This window comes from Vidua chalybeata, chromosome 13 (genome assembly GCF_026979565.1).
Source record: "Vidua chalybeata isolate OUT-0048 chromosome 13, bVidCha1 merged haplotype, whole genome shotgun sequence".
In the NCBI taxonomy this organism is placed as follows: Eukaryota; Metazoa; Chordata; class Aves; order Passeriformes; family Viduidae; genus Vidua; species Vidua chalybeata.
Genome location: NC_071542.1, coordinates 7,815,697 through 7,842,756, shown reverse-complemented (window position 1 = coordinate 7,842,756; position 27,060 = coordinate 7,815,697). Strand labels below are relative to the sequence as shown.

Here is a 27,060-nt window from a genome sequence, read left to right as displayed (position 1 = left end):
ACAAAGCAATTCTAGAGTTGCAGCCTTCTAAGCAAGAGAGAGTATCTCCACTCAGAGGGGCAGTTACCTGCAGTATGAAAAACTTTTGGCCAGAAACATGACAGTTGTTGAAATGTCACTGTCTGCAAAAGAATTGACCAGACCTTTTGATAAGCTGCTGGGTTTTTTATGTTTCTTCCTTTTAGTTGTAAGTATTTAGCTTTGGTTGCACTTGCAATTGTTATTCGTCCCACTGCTGTTATCCCGTGGATGCCTTTGGTCTTCAGCCATTTTTTACAAGAACAGAGGAAAGCAGATCTTATCCTATACAACTGCATTCCAGTTGGGTAAGTTCTTTCTCAATTTAAACTGTGCACAGCTGCATCTTAAGATTGGTTTTGCCACTGCAAAGGCAGATAAGCCAAAAAACCTGATATCATGTAAATAAAAAAGAGAACAAGTAAAGTCCTTTTGCAAAAGTTTAAGGACGGGAAACATTTCCTTTAAATTGTTGTATATGCTGCAAAAAAGCACTAGGAAAGATTTCATGATGGTGAGACATGAGCAGCATTCCAGCTTAATCTGGGATTCTGCCAAGGATACCAGGTGATGGCAAGTGGCCACTGTAAAATGGACATGACTATGGATAATCTCAAAAATACTGGGAATCAGAGTTTTGACAGCTGGAAAAGATACAAAAGCAATTCAGGCAATATCAGTGCAACAAACTTTCCATTTTTGCAGATTGGTCACAGTAGGAACCTCTTTAATAATTGACCGTGTGTTTTTTGGTGAGGTAAGCTGTTTTAAACTTGACTTATAAGAAGAAGGTTGGGGTTTAGTATTTTAACATTGATGGCTATTTCAGATTTCTCTGACTTCTCTTGTTTCTGTGACAGTGTCTGGCCTATGATCTCTAAATATATCCTTAAGCCACAAACCCTTGAACACTGATTTCTCAGGCACTTCAAATGATACTGCATAAAATCAGTATGCTCAATCCTCAATAGTAATCAACAGACTACAAACTTACACACTTCTGTGATAATTGCTAAATATAGGAAGTCCATGCTGAGTCTTAGTAAAAAAAAAAAAAAAAACCTGAAATAGGAGTGAAAATATGATCTATAGGGCCAGTGATGACTGTAATTCAGTGTAGCTGTTGGGTTTGACTTTGGATTTGTGTTTAACCCCCCTCTATCTCCCAGTGGGTACTGGTTCAGCTGAACTTCTTGAAATTCAACGTGCTGCAGAATTTGGGAACATTTTATGGCTCTCACCCTTGGCACTGGTACTTCACTCAGGGACTCCCAGTTGTCTTGGGTGCCCATCTGCCGTTCTTTATTCACGGCTGTGCGCTGGCACCAAGGAGGTACCGCGTCCTTCTGCTGGCAGTGATCTGGACAGTGCTGGTGTACAGGTAATCTCTCCTGAGTGGAACTGCTGCCTCTCACTGGTTGTGTTCTTTGCAAAGCTCCTGTCCTCTCCAGAACAAAGCAGCATAGTGTTCAGGTTAAGTGATAGAAAACTTGAAACTGTTCAAACACTCCAAGAAATGCCATCAGTTATAAAACTGGTTCTAGAATTTTGTGTAATACTGCTTCTTGTGTTGCCACCAACATGTATCTTTACAATTGATTAGACCTTTAAAGAATAAAATAATTCATCATGAAATGAAATTTAAAAAATCCCAAAACCAACTATCACCCAGCAGGTGTTTAAACAAAAATAGAACTAGTTAGAAAACTGAGTACACTAAATGTCTGTTAATGAAAACACCATTTCATTTGGTTCTTCAATACATCTCCAGTAAGATGAGATATTCTTAGACTTCTAAAACTTACTCCATTCACAAGTTTATACACAGCTCTTAACTATCATAATGCTGTATTTCTCACTGTAAGCTCAGAAGTACAAGAAAAGGTAAGTTTCTTCTAAAGCATCAGAATTAACTGGAGATTAAACAGGAGAGACACTTTCAGACAAGAAAAAATACAGCAAGTAAATAATACTAAGCAATAAATACTTTTATACTATCGTAGTTATAGACTACAGCAAATCAGTAGCAAGACCAAAAATGCAATTTCTTCTTTCCAACTCAAAACTGGAAATAGCTTTATTGGCTTTAGGACTTTTTTACCTCCCTTAGTTTTGTAAGAACCCCTTTGATTCCCAAGACATGAGTGTTGCAGTAATCCCCAAAAAAGCCCAAGAAGTTGGCATGGGAAATTGTGTATTTTTGTATTAGCAGGGGTGACTCTTAATTTGCTAGATACAAATGGGTACTTGAATCTTAGCTTTTCATCCACACTGTTTATTGTGTCTTATTACAGAAAGCAGATTGTTGAAGTACTGACTAAATTACATCTAGTTGTCAAAGAATCAGACCACTTAATTGTAGGAATTTTTACCAGTGTTTGGTTTAAACCGACCAAATAATAAGTACATTTGAATTAAGATTATGTTCTTCAGAAGAGACAATTTGGATTTTTACTCTTAAATGCTTCAGTACTAAAAGCTTATTAATACATGCACGTGCACTTCCAGTCCTCTGTGCTCTAAAACACATTTTGTCAACAGAACTGAAGCATTTAACTTTCTTGCTGTACTACTGTATGTTTTATTACAGCACACTGAGCCATAAGGAATTCAGGTTCATCTACCCAGTACTGCCATTCTGCATGATATTTTGTGGTAAGCATTGGTTTCAAATGTCTTGCAACCTTACCTGGATATAATTTTTACCGATTTTTACCTTATTTGATAAAGGAGTCTTAGAATTAGCCTAGGCCTTTCTTACAGCTAGTTAAAAAGAGAAAGAAAAAAGATGAGGGAGAGCAAGTGACTGCAGCACAGATAAAGAATCCTTAGCATGGATAAGAGTTTCCTGCAAAAACATGACAATTGTGTGCCTTTTCCAATTATTAGCTCCTTCAAGCAAAGTGGGGAAAAGGGGCAGTGATTGAAGATGGGAAAAAAATTAAGGAGTATGCTTTTCCAAGGCTAGAAGCACAAAATTTAATAACAATAAAGGAATGCTGTAGTTTTCAGCATTCTGGAGAAAAAGAATACCACAGCCATGCACATGTAGTTACCATTTATTCTGGCTCTATGTGGACTTGCATGAATCAGAACACATCAGTAAGATGCCATATATCATTCACCCAAACCATTGAATGGACTGTTTTTCACTACAATAAATTAAATTTAAATAGACAAAGCACTGGTTTTGAATTTGTATTTCTGTATTTCAGGAGACAGGTGTAGGCTTAAGATTTACTCTGTTAAATCCAAGAACTAAAAGAGCAAAGCATTTGAAATTCAAAGCGTTTGAATTTCCATTCAAAGAGTAAAAACTCAACACTGTAGTAAAGTATCTCAAAGCAAAGTATTGTTATTGACTGAGTAATGGTTTGCCAGTGTATTAGGGTACTTTCAAAAATATGTGAATTGTTAATCTCCCAGACTTACTCAAATGTTTCTATAGGATATTCTTTAAAATACCTGAAAGCATGGAAGAAAACTGCAGCAAGTTTCCTGCTGTTATCCAATTTAGTCCCAGCCCTGTACACAGGTTTGGTTCACCAGCGAGGCACTCTGGATGTTATGAGTCACATCCAGCAGCTCTGCAATCACTCTCAGCAGTCACAAGCTTTTGTCTTCATCCTGATGCCATGCCACTCTACCCCATTTTACAGGTATTAGAAGTGTTAACAGTGCACTACATTAGAATCCAAACTCTTAATCAGAAATCACGATTTCTTTTTTCCAAGGCTTAATAAATTGAGATATATAAATGTATACAGGAAGAGTTTTGATTTTTTCATACAGTTAATACAGAGTGAATAGGGGATATAAGCCAAATGCTTATACCACAGAATAAAATTCAGCATCTAAGCTTTACTTGTTTTTGTGAAATAGCTTTGTATGAGGATATGCAGTAAGTCTAATGACTTCACTATGTCACACTTCTTCATTATGGTAATATTTTTAGCAAAATTAAACATTAATTGTTATAATCAAAATGTATTAATTTTACTTCTGCAGCTAGGCAGTAAAGAAATGTCATACAACAGTGACTTAGGTCATTGCAAAAGGTTTTCAGTAGATCTTGGCAAATAAAATGTTAAAGCAGATATAAACAGTGAAGCTGATATGGAAAAGTACCCTTTTAAGAAACTGATGTTGTGCAAATGGTATTTTTATTAAGATAAATGTGTTTTCTGTTAACTGCTAACAACAGTCCCAGCAGTTTGGAGCTGAGTCTGCTTGCTCTATGTTGCTCTCGTATGAAGTATTGAAGGGAAGAAAATACTACTCTGTGGAAAAAAAATTGATTTTTGTTTTGACTGAGGTGTCTTTTGAAGTACTGAGTCATTTCAAATCTCTGATTCTGGTCAGTTTATAATGAAATGTGTTTTTGTTTATCTCCCTAGTCATGTTCACTGTCCTCTAAAAATGAGATTCCTTCAGTGTCCCCCAAACCTAACTGGCAATGTGAGCTATGTTGATGAAGCAGATGTGTTTTACTCTAACCCACTTGGCTGGCTGAATAAGGAGTTTTACAATGACACGTTATTACCCAGTCACTTCATCCTCTTCAATGTGCTAGAACAGGTATGGTAACAGCAAGATGAAACAAACTACTTTTGAGGATAAGTTACAAAATAAATTAGGGAAGAGTTATAGTTAAAATTTTTGAAAATTGTTGTCACAACTTTTTAAAACATAGCTTATGTTAAAATTGACCCCTCTAGCCCATAATAAGATTATTGATATCATTCCACTGCTATATATTTAATGTTCATGTATGCCCTCTCCTCTGTGTGAGTTCTACAGGCCACAGAGTAATGGAATTCTTTATGGAATTCTTCTCAATCCATGTTAAAACAAATGTGCCATCTGTTCCCTGAAACTGCACTTTTAAGTAAGCAACAATGAAAACTAAAACACCTTTAGTCACAGTACCTTTTAACCCCTCAAATCTTTAATGAAGTCCATGCAGTCAAAGAACAGTGGCTGGTGAATATCTGCTCCAGACAGGATCAAACAGGATAGGTATTGCTTTTTCTAGCAGACTTTCCTAAAATAAAGGATAAAGCTTCCAAGGGACAGTTGAACTGATGGTTGTCAAGAAACTTTGGAACACTGTTCTTATGCTGTCAGCTGTGTTTTCTTACTGTGGAAATTAATGTATGTTCATTTGCAGGAAATATCATCATTTCTAGCTTTAAGGGACTATGAGAAAATAGCCACTGTCTTTCATACTCATGTACCTCAAGGACGAGTTGGAAGCCACATCTCCATCTACAGGAGAAAAACTGAAATGAATTATCCCTGAAGATCAGTGGCTAGACCTCGGACCAGATCAGTTTTGCATAGCAGTAGCTATGCTTACACCTCATAGTGCAGAAAGGAGAAAGCAGTGAGTCTGAAACTGGGGAAGTCAATGGGAAGTCCCATGAGGCAGCCAGTGGCTGCCTCCAAACACATAAACCTCCTCCTGAAGGCAGCTTCATAGCAGTAGGGCAGGGTGGGGTTGCTGACCTACCTTACAGCACTAGAAAACATTGGGAAGACCAAAATTACCATATGAATACTTAAGCAATAAAATACAGACAAGACTGGACAGTTTTTATAGAACTGTACAGCTATGCTGACTTTCTGTTATAAATAAAGACTTTTACCCACAGTGTCTCTTTTATTTTTCTTCTACAATATGCAGATATGCAAGACATTTCAAGTGTTTAAATCAGCACGCTGATTAGAATGCAGCACAGCAAATTCTTCACAATTCAACAGGCTCTTGAAGCCCCCCCAAAGACAGGAAGCAAATATAAGGTTACAAAACACTAACAAATACATTACCACAAAGTTGATCTATTTTTTGAAGGATGAGATGAAGTTAGTATATCAAACATTGGAGTTAGTAGTTGGTACATTATGCATGGCTCAAGCTTTAACTACACTAATGGAATGCAATTAAGCATTTTTTCATACACAGGTCATGGCATGCCTAGTTTCTGCAACAATACTGCTGGCACCCAAACTATCTTTACTTCCAAAGAACAGTTAAAGCAACAGTACAGAATATGCAAATCAGAAAGCCTGACTTCTGCCTGTTAACAAAAATGTGTAAAAATCAAATTATTCAGATAAATACACTTGCATTTTGCTGCTTTGTTGAAAAACAATTAGTTTCCAGAGAGCATGTGAATTTTAATCTTAATTTTTACAATAAATTACTCAGTATTTTGGATCAAAGGGTAGTTGCCCCAATTCTATTTCAAGATTTGCCATGTGTCTTCCATTAGTGCGACCATGTTTATACCATTTACCTTCTCTTTTATTACGGTGTTGGTACTTCTGAGCTTGTTTTTCATGTCTGGAATTTTCAGTTTGTGTATAAGGTCTTTTAGGTCGACTGCAAGGAGTAAACAAAAGCTTATTACTACTAAAAGCATTTTGTAACACAATTACATTTTCAAGTACAGCTTTTAACATGCTGAAGTTCATTGGAAACAAAATGAGTAGTAAGTAGTCCTTTAGCTTGTTAGAAAAATGGGGAAGGCATTTGTTTGTTTAAATCAATAAGATGGTATAAATAAAGAAATGCCTTCTAAAAATAAAAATGCAGCTGGTACCACAACCTTCTGTATAACAGTATCAGTAAAAGAATTTGGGATTGTTTTGCTGCAAACTGAAATTCTCACAAATTAGGTATTTAATTTAAAAATAAAGTTAATTTGATAACAAATTAGGAAGATGGACTTTAAATAAAATCATAAACCTTATGTGTTTGCCAAAACCACATTAACTGGGGAGCTGATAATAGAACTATCACCCTCATGGTTCAGCTTTCAATAGGAGAAAGTGCTACTTCACTTAATACTTAGTAACCCTAATATATAAATAATAATAATAGTTCAGACTTCCAGCTGCAGTAAAGTACATTAAATGATAAATAATACAAGTGTAAAGTTGTAAAGCCCTGAGAACACCTTTAGTTCCAGGAAAGGAATGTAGGAAACAATTAAAACCAAGGACCATTGTGAGCAAGTCTGAACAAAACTCAGTCAGGGTCAGGATCTGAACTAAAGCCTGCTGTGTGAAGAGCTCTGCTCTGGGCATACAGACTAACCCAGTATTACACTAATCTACAGGAAAGTAGTGAAATGTATCTGCCAGAACAGGACTCGGAGACACCTCAAATATACTCAAAAACCTCATTCAGCAAAGGGCAAAAAGGAAGCCCCCGTTAATGCTCCAAGACAGTTCCTCATTCTATCAGATGGTCAATCAGAGCTGTTTGGTCTAAAGAAATCCTACTGACAGTTACAGTTTTCTAAAGAACCCAGCAGAAACATCAGATTGTGCTATGCACACACACAGAATTTATATACAGGTTCTACAGATCCACTTTATATAACATAATCTAATATTTCCACTAAGTTCTTCAGGAAGTCGTCTAGCATATGTATGTGTGTATATGTATACACACAGGCATACATACACATACCTGCTCAATGACCATCCATTATAACAAGGACATTGGTTGTCTTTACAAAAAACACTTCTGTGTGTTATCAAGTTCAGGAAACATGGAAACAAACCTGGGTCCATACTGGGGTGAATTATCATAATGGAAGTAGTATCTGTAGACGTATTTGTCCAAATCCTCAAAAACCTTCTCATTATTACTTTGGTATTCCTTCATATCTTCCAGGTAATCCTTGACATCATTAACAAAATCAGTGAACAGCATCTGGTCGTGTATAAACAATCCATTATGAAAAAACTTATTGATGAAATTTTCTAGTTCTCTCCAGTGATGAAAGTTATGTACAACTTGCTGCACATACTTTCTCATTAGCCGATTAAATTCATCCACCCTGATGGGATCCGAAACTCTGTTAAAGAGACTAATGAATTCTTGATGAGCACATTCAAAAATACCAGAGCAGCCCTTCAGGGCAAACTGATGTTTTCTATTACACAAATTATCATTGAGACATTTCTGGGAATCTGAATCTTTTTCAAATGCTGTAAAATGATGTTTCCTTCCATTTCTGGATTCTTTTGGCATGTGAGATCCCCTGTAATGCATGTGCTTCAGATTCTCAGAGTAGGAGTTATGGTCTCGGTAAAAAGTTCGAGCTTTCTTGTTTGCCTCATATCTTTTATCGCTTGATGACTTCTCTTTTTCATCGAAGATGTTTTTTGTGGTATCTTTGAAGTGTCTGAATGTAGACTTTACAGAATCAGAGAATTTTTTCAAGTTTTCTTTCACTGCTTCTTTAGCCTGCTTAATCTTTTCTTTATGGTGTCTTACAAACTCTTTTGTGGAATTTTTCATAGCATCAAAAGTTTCTTTAACTGAACCAAAAAATGTCTCCTTTGATCTCTTTCTACTCTTACTTTGCCCTTTAGCACCTTTCTTTTGTCCATTTTCATTAAATTCTTGTTTTTCAGATTGGTCTTTTGCTTCAACATACAGTTTCTCCCATAAGTCAGAGCGTTGCTGCTCAAAGTTTAGCTTTTTTTCTAGTTCTGCCAGTCTTCCTCGCAGGGTTTCTATTTCTTGATTTTCTCTTAATGTCTCATCATCATCAGCAGCAGCACTGTCAGGTGTTTGACGAGAACTTAACTGTTCTAGTTCTTTTTTCAGAGCTTCTGTAACGTGACGTTCTTTGTCCAGTTCTCGCCTTAGCATCTGCGCCTCTGCAAAGAGCGTTTCCTTTTGCCTGAGAAAATTGCTGTTCCTTTGCTTTTCTTCTTCCAAATGCTCCCTCAGTTTCTGATTTTCTATTACAATAGATTCAGTGCTACTACCTTTATCTTCTAAGTTCCTAATTTGTTGTCTTAGCTTCCTTAATTCTTCCTGAAGTGAGGCCAAAGCTTTTTCTTCTTTCTCTAGAGATTCTCTTAGGTGCTGATTTTCTGCAGCAAGACTTTTTTTTTGAGAATCAAACGATTTCTTCTCCACCTCAGTAAAGGTCAAACATGTGGCAAGATCTCCCTTGAGTGACTAAAAGAAACAAAAAGAAAACAAGCAGAAATACTACAATGAGAACTGTTACAATTTTAGCTAGAAAGATGAAAAACCAAGATAGCCCAAACAGAGCTTACTTGTCATTTTGGATGCAGTGAAACATGCAAAGCAAGATGCAAAAATAGAGCTGGTTTGTTTATTTCAGTTGGGTTTGTTTATCACACACTTTCTTGGCAACAAAGACCACATGAGAAACTCTCCCAGCCAGCCAGAGGTCATCACCCCTCACTTTGGTTTAACTAGCTGAAGCATAGACAGTTGGGTACATGAACTCTTAACATCTTAAAAGGAAATCAAAATGTGCATCTTTGCTGTTGATTTATGTTCAGCAAGCTGGATTTACAAATTACCAAAAAAATTAGCAGAAGCAAAGGCATTTAGCTGTTGGGGCAGAAACTCACAAAGTGATTTTGAACCTAATCTGAAAATACCTGTGCATGTAACTATGTACTAACACAAAAGGAACGCCCCGGTCTGTTGGCATCATTGACAAGCTCTAGAACATACTGAATTATATACAAATGCTGCTAACAGACACATAAAAGAAAACGTAAAAAAAAAAAAAAAAGACTCCCATATCTTCTCTCTGGATGATGCAACAGTAAAAAAACAGAAATACGGCTTAAGTATTTAAAAAGTTAATAACCATTGATAATTTAGAAAGCAAATTCACAAAACCTGTAGGTTCAACATGTTTTTACAAGCATTTTCTACTTCAGCTGTCCTCATTAATGACAACCTGGCACTGTATCACAGGGAAACAGAGTCTCTGTGTCCAGATAACTCCTAGACTACAGACATAAAACCCAGTATGTTTAAACACATTCCGAGAGCAAATTCAATCAACATAAACATTTGTCAAGAATTCAAGGGAAAGTTCCCTGAAAGAACTTACTAAAGACAAAAATTTAATGGATTTGTGTGAGAAATTCATTTCACTTTGTGCAAAATACACACATAATGACAGAATTATGCAATGACTTCCAGCTAAGCTCACACCTACCCCCACTTTGTGGTGCACTTGATCTCTTTGCTCTTGTTGGCACTGGTAAAGGTCATCTTTCATATCTTTTAATTCACGTGTCTTTGTCACCAGCTGCTGCCGTTTCTGGACTTGCACTGTACCTACAGAGATAAAAAAGTTTCTTTTGATAGACTGACTTAGAGTAAGCAGAGGAACAGAGGAACCTAAACATCATTCTCTCTGCAATCTCAAAAGCATTCTTACCTTGCCACTTTAGCCCTGTCCTTACCAGTAACTGTTTAGCTGTAGCAAAATTGTTTCTTTCAATGACAAACCATTTCTCAGACCCAAAAATTTGCTTCTACACTGTTTTTTCATTAATAACAAATAAAGGAATTTTGGAACACTACATAGAAATAAGTTAGATCCAAACCAACAAGTTATGCAGGAAAGAATATTTGTGACTTCTCTGTAATTTTTTTAGTAACATGCAAGTCAACCAGGATAAAAGGGAGACTATTGGTCCATGCATTATCCACTTCAGAACTACAGCCTTGACTGTTAATTGATTTACATGAATAAGAGGGGATTAGCACAGTGTTTAAATTTTCATGCAGAAATACAATTATTACACACTGCTCACAAAGCAGCAAGTATTGAAGGCCCTGTCATGTCCTTCTTATCCATAAGCAAAGGCTGCAGAGTAAGCAAGTGTCCTGTTTTTCAATTGTCAGATAAAGGCTGAGACACCCTAGTTTTCAGAAAAAGTATCTTTGCTGTATTAGCCACCAAATTTTTTTGTCAAGAACAGCTTCTTGACTGGTACTTCCTCACCTAACACATGTTCTCTAAATCCTAACACGGATGTAGTTTTTATATATTTGCTTTTAAGATTCTCTTGAATTGACTCTAGAAAGAAGGCAACAGCAATTTTTAGGTGTTTCTTTCAAAGCCAATACAGCATATTCAGAGCTCTATTTCTGTATTTAAAGGCGGGGGAGATGTATTGTTAAACAGAAGAAATACTATAAGTACACTTACACTGATGAATGTTTTGTGCTATCTTAATTTTTATCTGTTGTAAAGTGTGACCTTAAAAAAAGACTGCTATATTAAATCAAGTTGAACTATAATAGTTCAATTCAGCTAAGCAAAGGCAACATTTTTATAGCAATGATTTTAAGTCTGCAGAGTCCTAGTAAACACTTCTTGAGAGCATAGATCCTTTCATAAATGAATTTAAGTATACTGACAGTAAATTTGGTTTTAATATTTATCTTTTATAGATACTTTTGAGGAAGTCCATCGATCCTAATAATCTAAAGCCTGCATCTGAAAAATCATCATTTCGCATTATCAGAGGTTCATGTTAGGTAGAATGTGAATTACAGAAAAACACTTAAAGCTCTTTTTCTCTCCTTACCAAAAATCCTATTTTAGATACAGTAAGCAAAAATGACATTTAACAACACTGAAAATGAACATATTGAGGTGTCATTCCTCAGTAATTGGTTTGTGTTTCCAGCTGGTACTCTAAGTCACAGTATCCTTCAGATCCTTTAAGTAACCAATCCAAATCCCTAGCATTTTAGTTATAGTCCCCCTTGCAGTTTCTGATTAAAGAAAAAAGTTAAATATCTGAATGTCCATAAGGCGACATTTTTCTGGCAAGGACCTTCTACCTAATTTAAGCTTCATCTATTACCTGAAAAGTTTGTCTTCTTTCAGTTCTCCTTCCTAGAGCATCATAAAGCCAGTTAACTCAGTTTAATACTGATTAGGATACAGTTGTTGATTAAAATCTAACCCTCGTTGCTTTCTACATCTCTGAAAGTCTTAAGGGGGTCCTAGAGCTCTAGCTAAAAGGAAAACACTATTCTGATATTGACTCAAAAAAAGGAAAGTAATTTTATGAAAAGTTACGTTTTCCAATCCTCTTACATAACAATTAGCCTAACATTAAAAGAGTGCTGTGGGAAACATTAATTCCAAGCTGAACCACAAAAATACAAAGTAGTCCTCTAGGAAGATGCACTTCTCTCTGCAAGTTTGTGTTGAAAAAAACCACAAACCTAAAAACAGGAAGATGGAAGCAGAACTTTACTTCCTTTCTAGTGGTAGAAAGATAAGTTATCACATAACCATGAAGAACTTTCACCTGAAGACGCAACAACTGAAGCCACACAAAGTTGTCTTCCTTCTGCTGAAAAATGCTGCCATCAATGATGACAATTTTTATTTAGAAGTATAGATTCAATGAATGAGCAAGTGAATTCCTTAAAAAATGTATTACCCTGAGTCCACGTTCAAAGTGTATTTTTCATCCATAGATCTCCAAGTTCTTTAAAAAGACAGTATTTATCATTAGCACCAAACTAAACAGAGTGAAGTGATTAACAACTGAAATCTCAAGTTCCCCTCACAAGCACTATCATAGACTGGTGATAGTGCTGTTCTCCTTATGCCTCTATCATGCCAATGCTCACCAACCAGTTTTCACACCAGTTAGTACTACATAAAGTGTGTTTGTATGATTGGATTAGTTGTTCCTATAATCCCACATACATCAGCAATTCCTGAGACTTGATTTATTGTTTTATTTTCATAATGTAAGTGTGCATACATATTTGGATGTGTGCGTACACATACACACACACAGTTTAAAAAGTAAATCTGAATGCAAGCACAGCATCCACAGTACATCACTCAAGGCTCTTACCTTCAGGTTTACCTGAGAATAAAAAAAAAATTGGGATCAAGTGAAAATTAATACAAATCTCAAAAGAAGTGCCAAAGTTTAAATCCCTAACAATTAGTCAATACCAAATCCAAAGAGAATGATATCCCCATCTGCAACTGAATCACATGTCTTTTTAGAAAGGCATATTTTCATATAAAACTAGAGCTACTCAGGAAAAATTACTATTTACCACATTACTGTACGAAGTAGTGTATATTACAGTTGCACTGCTGAAGGACCTCCCTGTATTACCACTACAGCTGCAGTTGCTTTCACTCATTTTTAGGTTTAGGTTGTTAACAGAGAACAAGCAAAAACATCGGAGTCACAATAGAACAGCATTTGCTACACAAGATGTGGACTCAGTGTGTCCTGCTTTCCCTGAGCTCACCGTAGAAGTGTCCGAAGCCCATGCTGATGGCGATCACCAGCGCCAGGATGATGCATCTGTTCAGGCCACTGCTGAACTGGCGCTTGTGCTGCTCGTCCCGGGGCGGCTCCGCCTCGGGCTCCGCCGCTGCCGCCCCCTCGGGCTCGGAGCTCGACACCCCGCGCTTCCGCGGGCGCCGCTTGCGCACGGCCGCGCTGCTCGGGCTGCTGCTTTCATCGCTGCTGGACTCGTCGGGGCTGGCCTGGGATGGGAAAACTGAAAAGCAACATACAGCGGTGGATAAAATGCACTAAATACTGTGGTAAAGAGCAAACTGAGTATCCAGATCGGTAATATTTATGCAAAATAGATTTGGTGTTTATCTTTGAGAACATTAGTAAAACAAAATTAAAATTCTAATGATATCGTTTTGCTGGAAATTATGCAAGGAATGTGTGCTCTCCAAAGTTAAAAATTAATTTTTTTAAACAAAATAACAGAGAATCAAGAAATTATCACTAAAAAGCTGTATGGCACTTATCATTCATTCATTGCAAAGTGTTTCAGTCAGTCCTGTCTCTTAAAGCATCCACATGTACTGCCCCTGCAAATTCTTGTGAAGTAAAAAGACAAAGGATTCAGTTTTCCTTCTCTTGCAGCTGTTAAAACTGAAATACTTAATAATGAAAAAGCAATATAAAAGCTTGCTACAAGAAGGCCTCCTAGAGGACAGACATGGTTTTGTTACACACTCTCAAAAAACTTCATTCTGTGATCTGCATGCAGTTGCAGAAAAAATTCCATTACAGTTCCGTTGATGTAGCTATTAGAAATATTCAAAATCAAGATGTAAATTTATTTAAACATGTAATTTTGTTTACTTTTAATATCTACCATATTCTATCTGTTAACATCTTTACCCACCTTTCAAAAAAGCCATTTTCAACCACTACTGCACAGGAAAAAATCCACTCAAGTACTTTTCTGTTTGTTCTTTCCCAACATTCTTCTGTTGCCTGACTGAAGTTTTGATAAATTGGACAATATTTGAGATAAAAACAAATTCTAACCTTAAAAAATACCTTTTATATAATTTTTGCAATATTATTAGGTATTTATTATACCATTTGTACATTCATGTTCCAATGGCCCAAAAGCCACATACTCTAACCAGGAAAATAACAACAGAGCTGTAATTGCTTGTTCCCATTTGTACAAATGTTTGCTGCATGTACTGTAAATAGATTTATATAATCCAGTATATAAGTAATTATTATTTAATCTCCCTCCTTTAAAAGCATAACTTTCAAGTGCAAGGTAAATATTCCAAGGGGAAGCAGCAGTAGGGTGGAAAACCAGCTTTCAGCTATCTACATTCTGTACCTAATTCACATGTCTGGAATAAATTCAATGGGATCAGTGAAGTCTCCAGACATGACAAAGTGCTCCTGTTTGGACACTAATTTTGCTGCTCACAGTCACACAATGCAAGTGCCCCCCCTAGAAATATGCTTGTTCATTCTCTTATCAGACATCATTACTCAGAATGTAAAAATACAAAGATAGAGAGGCTGTCCTTGAACAGTTCACAACTAAAAAGTCATTTGTTTGAGCAAAGCCATGCATACATCACTGAACAGACAAAAATGCCAAGCAGCGCTAGCTATTATCTATAAAATGCATTACCACTTAAGATTCTTCACTTAAAATAAATTACAACTTGAAAGAGGTGATTGCATCAAGCCCAGAAAAGATCATCAATTAGTATCTGGAACACTTCTAAGTCCATGGACAAGTAACATGACAGATTATGAAAGACAACTTCCTCCCTTAATAAAAAACTCCATTTTAGTACATGAGTCAAACCAGACCAACCAAGCAGACTTTGCAATAAAGACAAATCACTTAATCAGTGACTTGGACATGCAGACACATAAATTAATTTCTATAGCTTAGTAGAGAAGGGCACCATTTTAGACCCAGTCATTTAAGCAGATGCATACTTCCCAATCCTGGAAAACAATGGCAAACATTCAGAATGCATTCCTAGAACGCAGAGGTCAGATGCTATAGAGAAATATACAGGACAAACTTAGTAAGAGATGTTTTTCTTGCTCATCTGTGGGGTTTTCTAGGGTTTTTCAACAACCAAAGAAGCTTACACACATGGAATACAAAAATGGTTAAGGAGCAAGCTGTTTCTAGCCAAATGGGGAAAATCTTGGATACACACTGGACAGCAAAGAATAGGAAAGGAGTCAAAAAATGACTATCAGAAAGAAAAATGCTGTAAGATACTTAAAGCCACTCATAAGCACTTACTGCCAAGTTGTCAACAGTAGTTACACTTTCAGGCAAGAATGACACTGCCTTACAGCTGCTGTAAGAATTCAATACAGAGCTGTGCTCTAACAGTACCAGGATGGAAAGGACTACAAATGAAACCAAGTGTGACCACAATAGCAGTCCAAAATCCCAGTTTCTATGTGATTTTGAAGTGTCAGATCTATACCAGAAATCAGATTAAGCTGATATTTCTGCACGGACACTGCTCAGATACAGTTCGCTGCAGCATATCGGTACTACTGCTGGCTGAACTTCATTCATGAAGCAATATTAAAACATTTCTGTTTGCATGATGAGGACACCCAAATAGGAACTAATTTGCAAAAAGAAGTGGCAGAAAATCCTTGTAGAATGCTTTAGTATCTACATTAGGATGAATCTGAGGCTCATCCTTTTCCAACACAAAAGAACACTCAACAGGAAGTGGATGGCAAAGATTTCTGCTGACACTTTTTGTCACCTCTAAAACTTCAGCATTTAAAATACTTTCAAAAGTACTCCTGACATTTTCTGCAATACTTGATCAGCTGAATACCCAGCACTAAAGGCCATGCTGAAATCAGCTTATGTTAGAAGGATGAAATTCTTTTTGTCAGTCACACGCAGGCTTGGAATCCAACAAGAACTATGCATTGAAACAATCCAGCACACACATTCAAAGGTATTACAAACCTTACTGATGTCTGCTCCAAACCTGCATGCAAGGTTAACACCTTTTTAAAGAAGCACATAAGACACCCACAGCTTAGCCAAGTTCTCCAGTGAAGATTGGCTTTCAGCATCTGTCTAGAATATGACTACAACATGATCAAGTCAGATTGCTTTCAAAAATTGTAAGAACACTCCATGCAAGCCTTAAGCAATCAGCTTTGCACAAGCTGATCAAATTTAATCACACCACCTTGAAAAGGGAGACTGCGAGATACATGCTCTTTCACCTCATTTCCCCATCCCCTTACACAATCAGGAATCTTCCACAGCTTCTCCAGCCAACTGACTTTTGTGTACAAAAACACAGGGAGGAAAAAAAGACACTTTTAGAACTCATCCCTAAAAGAAAAAAACAAAGTCAACTAAATCTTAACTTAAAAATTAAGTCAGATTCCCCAGAAGACTTGAAGAAGGTGACAGCTTTGTTACAAATCTTCGCTGGTTATAATTAGATGCTAAGCTGTCACTTTCTGTTTCCAGTGGATACTATACAGATACATGAACATTTAATGATGTTGTATCCTACTCTAAGGTAAAACAGTATTTTAGGTAAAATCCTGCTTGTATAATAAACTTAATTTGAAAGACAAAAATCAGCAATACAAAGGTGCCATAGAGAGAATAGAAGAGATTACAAATAAGCAGATAAAAAGAATTATAGAGGAAGACTAGAGAACAGCAACAAAACAGGAAGCTTTTTGTTTGGATTTGTTGGAGTTTTGTTTGTTGTTCTTCATTAGACAAATATTCATCTCCTTCCTCCTGATTATAATGCACTGCTTATTTCAGCCAAGCACTGGGAGTATCTTAAATATATAAATGTACACTCCATAGCTATGAATGTGGTACAAAGTTTTTGTAGTCATACTGCTTAGTCCTCATGGCACCAAAAATCATCTCCCACTTGCTAGTCATTTATGCCAAGTCTTTATAAAGCCCAAAATATTGCAAAGAGAAAACCTACGATTATTTTATGAACTAAAAGTTATTTTATTCTCCAAGATATGCTACAAATTAACTTTCCATTTAAAACAGTGAATACTTAATGAGAGAGATTGCTTTCAAATAAAAAGATCGCAGACATACATTTAGACAAAAAAAAATAGAAAAAAAATATTTAGACAAAAATAGAGGGCACCTAGAGTTTTTCTAGAGAATGCAAATACTTGGATATGTACTCAACAAAACTATTATTTTTTTCCTCTCTCCACAAAAAGTGGGCTCCTTAACCAAAGATTGGATTGGGCTTTTTTCCTGGTGACATTTTTGCACACAGTTGCTTAGGACTGTATTGCTCTTACCAGTTTCTACATGGGAAAATGCATATTGACTGCTAGAGGAGGAACCCATGTTAAAATCCTCTGAACTCTGAGCTTCTTCACCATCAGCTGGAGTTTCCTCCTGACTCTGAGTTTCTTCTGGTTTTGGAGCTTCAAGTGTGACAATATCAGAATCATCACTAATAGTTCCAATGCAGGACACATCATCAGGAACTTTTTCTTTATTTCCCTAGAGAAAGGGACAATGTGAGAATTATTCAGACACAAAAAACATGAAATAATTAAAACAAACAAACAAAAAACTAAGAATTGTTGGAACTTCAGGAAAGGAAAAATTTGTGTCTTTATTTTAATGCCTTCAAAACATTTCTTGCCATTGATAGATGGGGCTTACAGAAGCTTCTGAATAATGTAGTCTGTAATGTAATTTACCTCTGGAACTGTCTGAGTTTCCTCAAAACCAGATGGAGTATTATCTACTGCTGGGATCTCTTCATCATTGTTGCACTGAGCTATTTGAAGAAAGAGAGGAAATAAACAAGCACACAAACATGGGATTAAAAGCAGCAACCATAAATTATGCCCACACCCATATAATATTAAAATACAGTGTCATAATGTCATTTTTTAGGCATACAAGCATTGATGGTCCCTTCCAAATTATTCTTATTTGATCTATGACATTACTAGGGAATAATTCTTTTATCAATAGCACTTCTATAAACTATCTTACAGCAACACCAGTGCACATTGTTCTGTAACACATCTGAAGTATGGACGAAATGAAAGACATTCTACTAATTTCACATATTTCAGGAAAAAATACTTTTAGAAAGTCAATGATTGAATATTTTCCATTACACTGGTGAAGCAAACACTCTGACAGAGGTCCACAAAGCACATAAAAATCTATGAATACTAATTTTGTGCTAATCCTACAAGAAATATTGACCTATTTCATGAAACTGCTCCTCTTTTAATATCTTACCTTGCACATCAATTGCCTGCTCCTCTTCTTGCAAAGAAACATATTCTTCTGAAACAAACTCATGGCTGTCATTTGTGCTTCCATTTTCTGAGGTCACTGTCTCTATATCAGAACCCTGAAGGTGAAGAGTTTAAATGGACATTACAGTTACTGGGGTTTCCAATAGTAAAGTAGGAAGAAAGGTTACAAAGAAAACAGAATATTAGTAATAAAAACAGAAACAGAAAAACTGAGCCTTTAAAACTGAAGACAACTTTGAGCAAAGAAAAGCAAGTGAAATACCAACTAATTAACTACAGTGAAACAAGTGTTAATGTCTAATACTCATGACCAAGGTTAAAAAAAGTTAGACAAGGACAATTCTAGAGGGGAAAAATGACAGCAATTTAGGCATTAATTAACAACTACACTGAGTATTTTAAATAACTATTATTATTGTCATTATTAGATGCGTTAATAAAACAGAATTTAGAGAAACAGAGGAGGTTTTGAATACGGGATCTAATTCTTGCTCCCAGGTCCAACTATTGTATGTAAATACACACACCCTCCCAAAAATAGAGCTTTCAAGCATACCAACATGAGCTCCAATAGATACTACTGCCAGGAAAAACTATGTATAACTTTACTCCATCTCACTTCCCATGAGAAATTTTGAAAAGCTGCTTATATAGTACATCTCTGACACCTCAAAACCAAATATTTATACAAACTCTATATTGGATTTCTGTCTTTAATCCAGAAAGGAGCCTTCGTTATTAGTCAGCTGCCAGGCAGCAACAACACCAGAGCACAACAGGAACTGCAAGTAAAAAACACCAGGAGACTGCAGGGTACTAAACTCAAGCAATATGCTTGACTATTCCAAATATTTAATCTTTATATTGTTATTTTTGTTTAAAAATACTGATGAGACACCAGTAAGGCTATTAGCAAACTACAAACATGCAAAACATAACTGAAAAAATACTAAGTCACTCTGATCCATAAATAAGTTGAGCTGTTTTTGTAAACAGAGATAGTTATTTTTGCAACAGCAGGTGTGAAATTACAGTAGCAGCTATAACTCCAGATCAGTTTCCCTGGATGTTTCATTTCAGGACTCAAGCAAACATGTATGCTTTTGTTTTTACGGAGACTGTACTTCAGAAGATTAGATGCCTCAAAAAGAATTGCATAAGATACATTCTATAATCATGTTACAAAGTTATATTTCCTTTTTAAAAGGCTTCAAAAATTAACTGCTTTGGTAAACTATCAAACACTGTGTATCTTTTTTCTTTTTTAAAACACTTTGTATATTTTTTCCTTTTGACTACGTAAGTATCACAACTTTGATTTTATGTGTTTTGCAGAAATTTACCTCTCATTTACAAGTTATTTACTATAATCTGAGTGAAAGCTCAGGAAAGAAAATACAAAGTTTTTTGGGGTTTTTGGGTTGGTTGTGTTTTATAGATAGGTATACAGGTTTATTATGTGACAATTTTCTCTGGTGTGATAGAACCACTACATTAATTTCTTAAATTGTGAATAAGAAGAAGAATAACAACATTTCAGTTTGCCCAGGCTCCACGAGAAGAAAAACATCAGGAGTATTGCTTAAAACAGATTACAATTTTAGCTAAAAATCCAAGATAAAGAGCTAGCTGAGTACATGCATTTTTCACCTGTGTGTTTTTAAGAAAAACACACACATGAAAATGCATGAACTCTCTGAAAAACACACAGGTGGGAATGCATGATCTCTCTGGTGCTGGACCTTCATCACTCTTCCATCTCAGCAATAGCAAAGAGGTCAAGAAAAGATATTGTCACCTCCCTACCCTCCTACAGAAATTAGCAAGTCCTTTCTTAGGAGCAGTCCAACAATGCAGAGCACTGCTTCTCTGTCCATAGCCCACACTCAGTGCAGCACACACAGCTGCCAGCTCCCTGCAGCCACAGCCTGGACAACAGCCACTTCCTGCCCCTCAACTCACTGCAAAACCTATCCACAAACAGGTTCCACTGTGTCATCATCAATACAGGTCACAACAGTGTGTGAGAAAATCATCCTACAGTACTCCAAATCTGTCTAACCCACAGTTTTACCCCTAAATGTCCAAATCAATTCACTGCAGTATACAGAAGTCCACATCTCCCCTCCCTGGGTAATAGCTGTGTGAAGGGTACCTGGCCATCCCATCCATTCTGCTTTCCTTATGCCCAGATTCAAAGCTGTCCTACCAGAAGAATGCTACTAATGGCAGTTCTCAAACACCAGTGTTTTCTCATTTTTATTTCACTAAATCAGGGATGAATAACTGGAAACACAAAATCTCCATGTCACAGAAATCTATTCTGCTTTGGCTAGACAAATCCCAGCCATCCTACAATCTTGTGTTATGTTAAATTATTTAGACTGCATAATTCATTTGCAGTTACAGTGTAAAATAACCATCCCAAGAATGAAAATAAAGTCTGCACTTCACAGCTGAATAACTCAACTGCTGAACTCAACCTCTAAATCCTTTTACTTTTATCTGAACTCTGTGAGTCCAGCAGCCTGTATACTCTTGTAGCCCATTTAGCCTTAGGGAATGGAGTGCATGAGTGTTCTGTTTCTTTTGGTGACAAGATTCCCAACCTGTCATCCAGCCAAAAACAAGGAAAAGAAGTTTTAACCATCTCTTAAATACCACTTTGCTGCCAACAGAAATGAAAGCATGGCCCAATATTTATAAACTTCCAACTGTATCACTTGTGACACCGAACTGTCAAAACATGAGTGCAATCACAAATTTGTAATAGCTTGGTTCCAAGTTATCCATTTTCATCATAATCTGCAAAACAGGGGAGTGTGCAATGAAGAACAGCTGATCACTGTGCATGATCTTCAGCCATTTTTCCTACTTTCCTCCTCTGAATGAAATATCTCAAGTACTGGTCCTTAAATTTTTTTCTGGGGCAGGCAATGAGTAGATGCAGGCAATACCTAAGTGTCATTCCAGGAAAACTGTTAACCCATCTGTCCTGAGGATTCTGGCTCAATGGCCTCCTCAGTTTACAAGACAATGCTAAATACCTAAGAACCAAACCAAACAAGCAAACCAACCCACCCATCCTACACTCACACATCAGCCAAGATCCGCAGAGATATAGAAATCCTCAGGACTAAAGGAAGAAAGGATACTGGATACCCACACTACCAGGAAGGGCTTCTCAGAGGTTCTGAGCAACCCAGGCCTGCCTTGTCCACTGTGGGAAGGGAAGATAAAGCACTCTTATCTGCATTCATGTGTCTGCACCTGAGCAGGTGTTGAAGGCACCGTGTCAACCAGCACAGTCAGTGCAGTCATTTGAACAAACCTAAGTGCTGACCTTGCCATAAGACTCCTGCTCTCCAGACTCCACTGACAGCACTGATTTCATCCACACAATGCAAACTTTGAAACCAACATCAGATCCAGACACCTGTCCCATTACACTGGTGGAATACACACTTCTCCCTATCCTAATTTTCTGTAAGGAAGACTGTGTAAGGACAGAGAGCTGCTCCTGAACAGACACTGCTGAAATTAGGATCAGATACCTTAGTGGTAGAAAAAACTTGGGGAAATCATGGAATCATTCCCTTCTGCACAAGATATTTTTCCTGCCCAGTATTCCCAACTTTGTTTCTTTTGGTGAGGGTACAGATTTATCAGGAGGACAGGAAATATATTAGCAACAATAGACAAGTTACATAGAATGCTGTTTTCAGGCAGGTAGAACAGAAGAATGCATGCCATTAAAATCCTACCAGCTCTTCAAAGTAAGACCTTTGCAGAAAAAGAAATTCTTTTAAATATCAAAATTTCTATCAACTATAGTAAAAGTATACATTTTTTTAAATAGTAGTTTCATTATTTACGTCTAAATTTCTCTTCTATATTCTCTGTTGTTATGCAAAGATCCACACAAAACAAGAATTACTAAGCTGAAATAGTATTTTAGTGCATATAGATAGCCTTAAACTGACAGAACTTTACCAATGTGAAACTGGGTACCTCGTGATTGATGACAGTCCAGCCGCAGGATGAATCACTGTCACTGGAATTTTCAGACATTTTCAAAGCACACTGCAGGTAAAAGTAGACTCTTTTAATATCCAAGACACACAATTTCACTGCTCTATTGAAAAATAAATAAACAGAAGAATGGAAATCATGACATTACAGAAGAATATACTAACACAAAAATTGTTATTCTGGAATTGAGAAAAAAAAAACAGAATAGAAGTTGAGAAAGAAAATATATTGTTTTGTACTTATTTCCTATTATCTTCTTTATACTTGGAGTAAATATAGCTTTGCTAGGTACATACTTATTTCATCCAGCCAAAAAACTCTTAGATTAGACACACACTAAGCTAGTCAATAAATTCATAACTAAAGTTAAACGATGCTATAGACAAATTTAAAGACATGAAATAATTTCTGCTTTGTTACATGCACAGAAACTACAGTTTATTCAAGAAAAAGTGAGGGTTTTTTTTGTTTTTGTGTGGGTTTTTTTTGTTGTTGTTTGTTTTTTGTGGGTTTTTTTGTTTTGGTTTGTTTTGGTGGGTTTTTGGGGTTTTTTTTATTTGGTTTGTTTTTTTTTTTGTTTTTTTTTTTGAGAAGAAACAGATTAGGATCTTTTGGAACTAATTTTCTTCCTACTGGGCAAAATCTATGTTTCCTGTTTCACTCCTTTCAAGTACTCTCAAATGCACTGATTCTGAGGAAAATTGAGAGTACCCGGGAACTACAAAAACAGAATGAAGAAAACCCAAAGTATAGTTTTTTTTAATAATATTACCAGATGATTGGTAGCCACTTTCAGAAGAGAACTGTCCAGCTGCAGCTGCCTGTATATCTTTTCTCCTTTTTAACAGGAATTTACCAGGGATACAGAGTATTCATTAACATCATATTCAGATCAATTTTTCAAGTCCTTAACTACCAAAAAGACTTTATAAAGAAGTTTAAAACATTTCTTGTTCCTTGGAAAAAAAAATATATAGAGTTGTTACATAAAATTTACTATGGATTCATCTTGGTGGAAAAAATCTTCCAAAATTGAACAATTTCCAATCGATTGCCTGTTATAGTATGCATCAATATAATAAAGCAGCCAATGAAATCATGGTTCAATAAAGCTTTTATCACAGAATTTCAGACACCTGCTTTATTTCCCACTCAGAGTTAATTCCAGTAAGAACACAGAGGAAAGCATCTATGTGTTTAAATTTAACTGCTCTCTATTACCAATCCTGTCTTCACTCCTGGTTTCTCAACACAGAAATTATACAGAAAACTTTGAATGAGAACATCTAAGTACACTGGTGTGGCTAGAAATTGGCACAACAAAATATAAAACTTCCAATTCCATTTAGGCTTCTCAGAAAACACAGAAAACATGTGTCTCATATCTCTGCATTATGGTAGTTATTGCATGTTTTTCTAAGATAAAACTATTTGCTCATCAACTCCAACTAATATATTTACAGTTCCTCTGAAAAAAAGAAGGCAATGGTGACAATCACAACAACAGTTTAAGCACAAATATTCACTAACAATCAACTTAGGTATGAAACTTAGAAACTGAATTTCTATTTTTTTATAAAACCCTACTTTGAACATGGTTGTCATTTTCCTGTAGATGTTTTTCTTCCTTCATTAGTGCTTTTCCTGGAATCTTAACCAGGGAATGTCAGGTTAGGAGGAGGTGGGAAGAAATCTATTTTGGTTTGAGTTGTTTGGGTTTTTTTAAATCACACTGCATACAAGGATTTTTTTTTTTTTTAATCATGATTTATTTTTGAATCATGCTTCTTCAATCATCAAAATAACAAATGCCCAAATGGCAAAGCCTAAGTTCTAGAGTTTACATGTGACAACGACATCTGCTTGCTGTCATTAATTACTCTAAATTTGACCAGGCATCAAGAGCAGCAGCATTCCTTTCACAGGAAGGCAACTCCCAGCACCAGAACTCGTCACCTGTCAGAAATATCACTGGCTGCCCTGCAAAATCTGAAGTGAATTCTTAAAAGACAACTTCAGGGCACCAGTAGAGTTTGACACAAGTACATCTACAGATTTTGAAACCCCAAATTGTCACAGCAGGCTCTGTGCTGGACATTGCAATATCTCTCTTCCTCCAGCTAACTCAGCATTTCATCCTGGGCCTGGCAAATATGACAGAAACACCATCCTGCTCCTCCTCTCCAGACAAAAACACACTGACAGGTAACTGCAGAAACCCAAAGGTATTTTCTGTTCTCAACAGACAACCATGGCTTTGGGCGCCACATAAACACCTGTCTTCCCATCCCAAACAAAAGTTTCAGGACCTCCATGAGTACCAACATCATCAAAATATATTAAATAAGCAAACAGAGAAACAAGCAGAGAAACAATCATCATTTTCTCTTGCACACTTGTCTTGATGAATGGCCTTGAGTTGGAAGTTATTTATTTGTATTCAGCCAGAGTACTACACTAATGGTGCATATTTAGCTGCATACAGGTGACAAATCATGAAAATAGAAAATATTTTTATATTAGTATTTTAATTAATATTTTAAAATATTAAATATTTTTAATATTAAGAAAATAATGTAATTTTAAAAAATAATTATGGTTAAGATTTATGGTTAAAACTTCTAAATTCAGCCAAATTACAATAGATAACTTGGCATCAGACTGAAGGGCATCTCTAGCGTAAATTTATTCCTACAGGTACATTCAGCAAACATACACATATAAAACAGTTACCAAAATTAAAGCACTTTATTACTCAGTTAGATCTAAAAGATTAAAAATACCTACAAGCTTTAATAAAAAAATTACCTAGGTACAGTGATCCTAAACTTCAATCATCAGCTAAACAGCTTATTTCTGTAACAGATTAATAAAATGCACATAAGCGTAACTAAATCTGAGGTTAAATTCAATCCCCTAAGTACACTGAAAGAAAAAAAAAAAGAAGACTAATTTGAACCCAATGGCTAAACTGACCCAGTCACAAAATCTCCAGTTTGATTCTCCAGCAAATGACAAACACCCACTAAGAACCAGTGTGCTTCTCCAACCAGCCTAAAGGGGCTGGAAATGCTGCCACTGTCTTCCTGAATGCAACTTTTTAAAAAAATATAGCTTTGAGCAGGAACTAAAAAGACATAAAGCCTTCAAACTTCCTAATGAATGAAGATGACACTAATGGGTTCTAGTCCAATAACAGCAGGGTAAGTGGAGGATACACTAGAGTGTTACACGTCTCCTGTATGTCAGGCCAAGCCAGAAGGAAAGACTGGGGGAAAAACCAACCCAAACCAATCCCGTGGTGCACTGGCTTTGTATGCTCACTATGTATCTTCATTGCCACTTTTGACATCACCTTCTCAATTTCTATCTGGACAAATTAAATATCCATTATGCTCAGAGTTCAATTTGTATGTATTTGGGGGAGGGGGGGCAGGAATTCAGAAGTGTGAACTATTTTCCTGTCCTTAGTGAAATGTAAAGCAGAAGCATAAGGTGTAAAAGCTTACAGCCATATGTATTGTTGATAACACAATACCAAGTTATCCCAGATACGTATATAAAAATAAATCTGAGATACCACATCCTATTTATCCACTGTGAAGCAGAATAAACACCAGTCTTAAAAAGAAGAATCACTTGAGTCTAAATAAACCCTTAAGCTCAATCATCTAAAAAGAGGATTTCCTAGACTAAAAAAATAACCTTTTTTGCATTGACAAAGATGAGTAACAGGCACCAAGAGGAACATGAATGTGTTCTACAGAGTTTGCTGAGCTGTCATTCCAAGTAAAAACTCTCAGTTCTCTTCTACAGTCGATTCTTTGTTGCACAACAGAAATAACAATAGGTTCAGTGCTATTACACTTCAGGGTTCTCATGGAAGTTTATTATTTCTACTAAGTGGTAATTCCTTCCCCTAAGTAACATTCTTCTCTAAGAATATATTTAGCAACCCATATTGAATATAGAATATTTCCTCGCTATGAAGAAAAGACAAATGTGCTTCCTACAAGCCAGACTCTCGCAAGGCTGGGCATTCCCGGCTCAGTCCCTACCGCTCGTACGGCGCAGGTGTTCCTGGAGCGCACCTGAACGGGAGCGCGGCTCGGCGCCAGCGCAGTTAGAGCGCCAGGACGCTGTTTATGAAACAGAGCACCTTGCATCAGCCGGCGAGGCAGCGGCACATGATGACAGAGAAGGAAGTTGGCAAACGCCAGTGTCCAGGGCCGGGGCCGGCACGGCGCTGACCGCCGCCCGGAGCCCGCTCGCCCCGCGAGCAGCGCCGCCGCCCCGCGCGGCCCCGCTCACCCGCTGCCCGCACCACGAACGGCCGCCCCGGCCCCGGCCCCTGCGCCCCGGGCTCTGCCCCGCTCCGGGCGGCCCCTCCCCGCGGCAGCCGCCGCGGCCCCCGGAGCTCCCCGCGGGCCGGGTCGGGGCAGGGCGGCCGCCCCCGCGGGCCGGTCCCGCCGCCTACCTGAGCGCGGCCCTCGCGGGGCCCGGCACGGACGAGGGGCCGCGGCCGCAGCCGCCGGTGACGCCGTCACAAACAACCCGGCCCGCCCGGGCCGGCGCCTG

At 37.1% G+C, this 27,060-nt stretch overlaps 2 protein-coding genes across 5 annotated transcripts in view; one reads left to right on the top strand and one right to left on the bottom strand.

Moving 5' to 3' along the window:
• PIGB (phosphatidylinositol glycan anchor biosynthesis class B) overlaps positions 1–5,671 on the top strand; it is a 21,460-nt gene extending 15,789 nt beyond the window's left edge. The window contains exons 9-15 of the mRNA XM_053954968.1: positions 186–326; positions 724–775; positions 1,188–1,399; positions 2,609–2,673; positions 3,467–3,677; positions 4,416–4,596; positions 5,189–5,671. Coding sequence (XP_053810943.1) covers positions 186–326; positions 724–775; positions 1,188–1,399; positions 2,609–2,673; positions 3,467–3,677; positions 4,416–4,596; positions 5,189–5,320 — 994 coding nt within the window. The 3' untranslated portion in view covers positions 5,321–5,671. The remainder of the gene's footprint in view (positions 1–185; positions 327–723; positions 776–1,187; positions 1,400–2,608; positions 2,674–3,466; positions 3,678–4,415; positions 4,597–5,188) is intronic.
• Positions 5,661–27,060, bottom strand: CCPG1 (cell cycle progression 1). 4 transcript variants are annotated; one of them, XM_053955161.1, is made up of 9 exons: positions 26,960–27,060; positions 22,462–22,533; positions 18,431–18,545; positions 17,875–17,954; positions 17,464–17,671; positions 13,127–13,381; positions 10,035–10,156; positions 7,593–9,007; positions 5,661–6,403 (listed from the first exon to the last, which is right to left on the bottom strand). In XM_053955161.1, the coding sequence occupies exons 2-9, from the start codon at positions 22,519–22,521 to the stop codon at positions 6,226–6,228; spliced, it is 2,433 nt and encodes an 810-aa protein (XP_053811136.1). In that variant the 5' UTR covers positions 22,522–22,533; positions 26,960–27,060; the 3' UTR covers positions 5,661–6,225. The 4 variants fall into 4 exon arrangements, with proteins under 4 accessions (XP_053811136.1, XP_053811137.1, XP_053811135.1 ...); XM_053955162.1 differs by having other exon boundaries at positions 22,462–22,585; positions 26,960–26,994; XM_053955160.1 differs by lacking the exon at positions 26,960–27,060 and adding an exon at positions 26,574–26,713.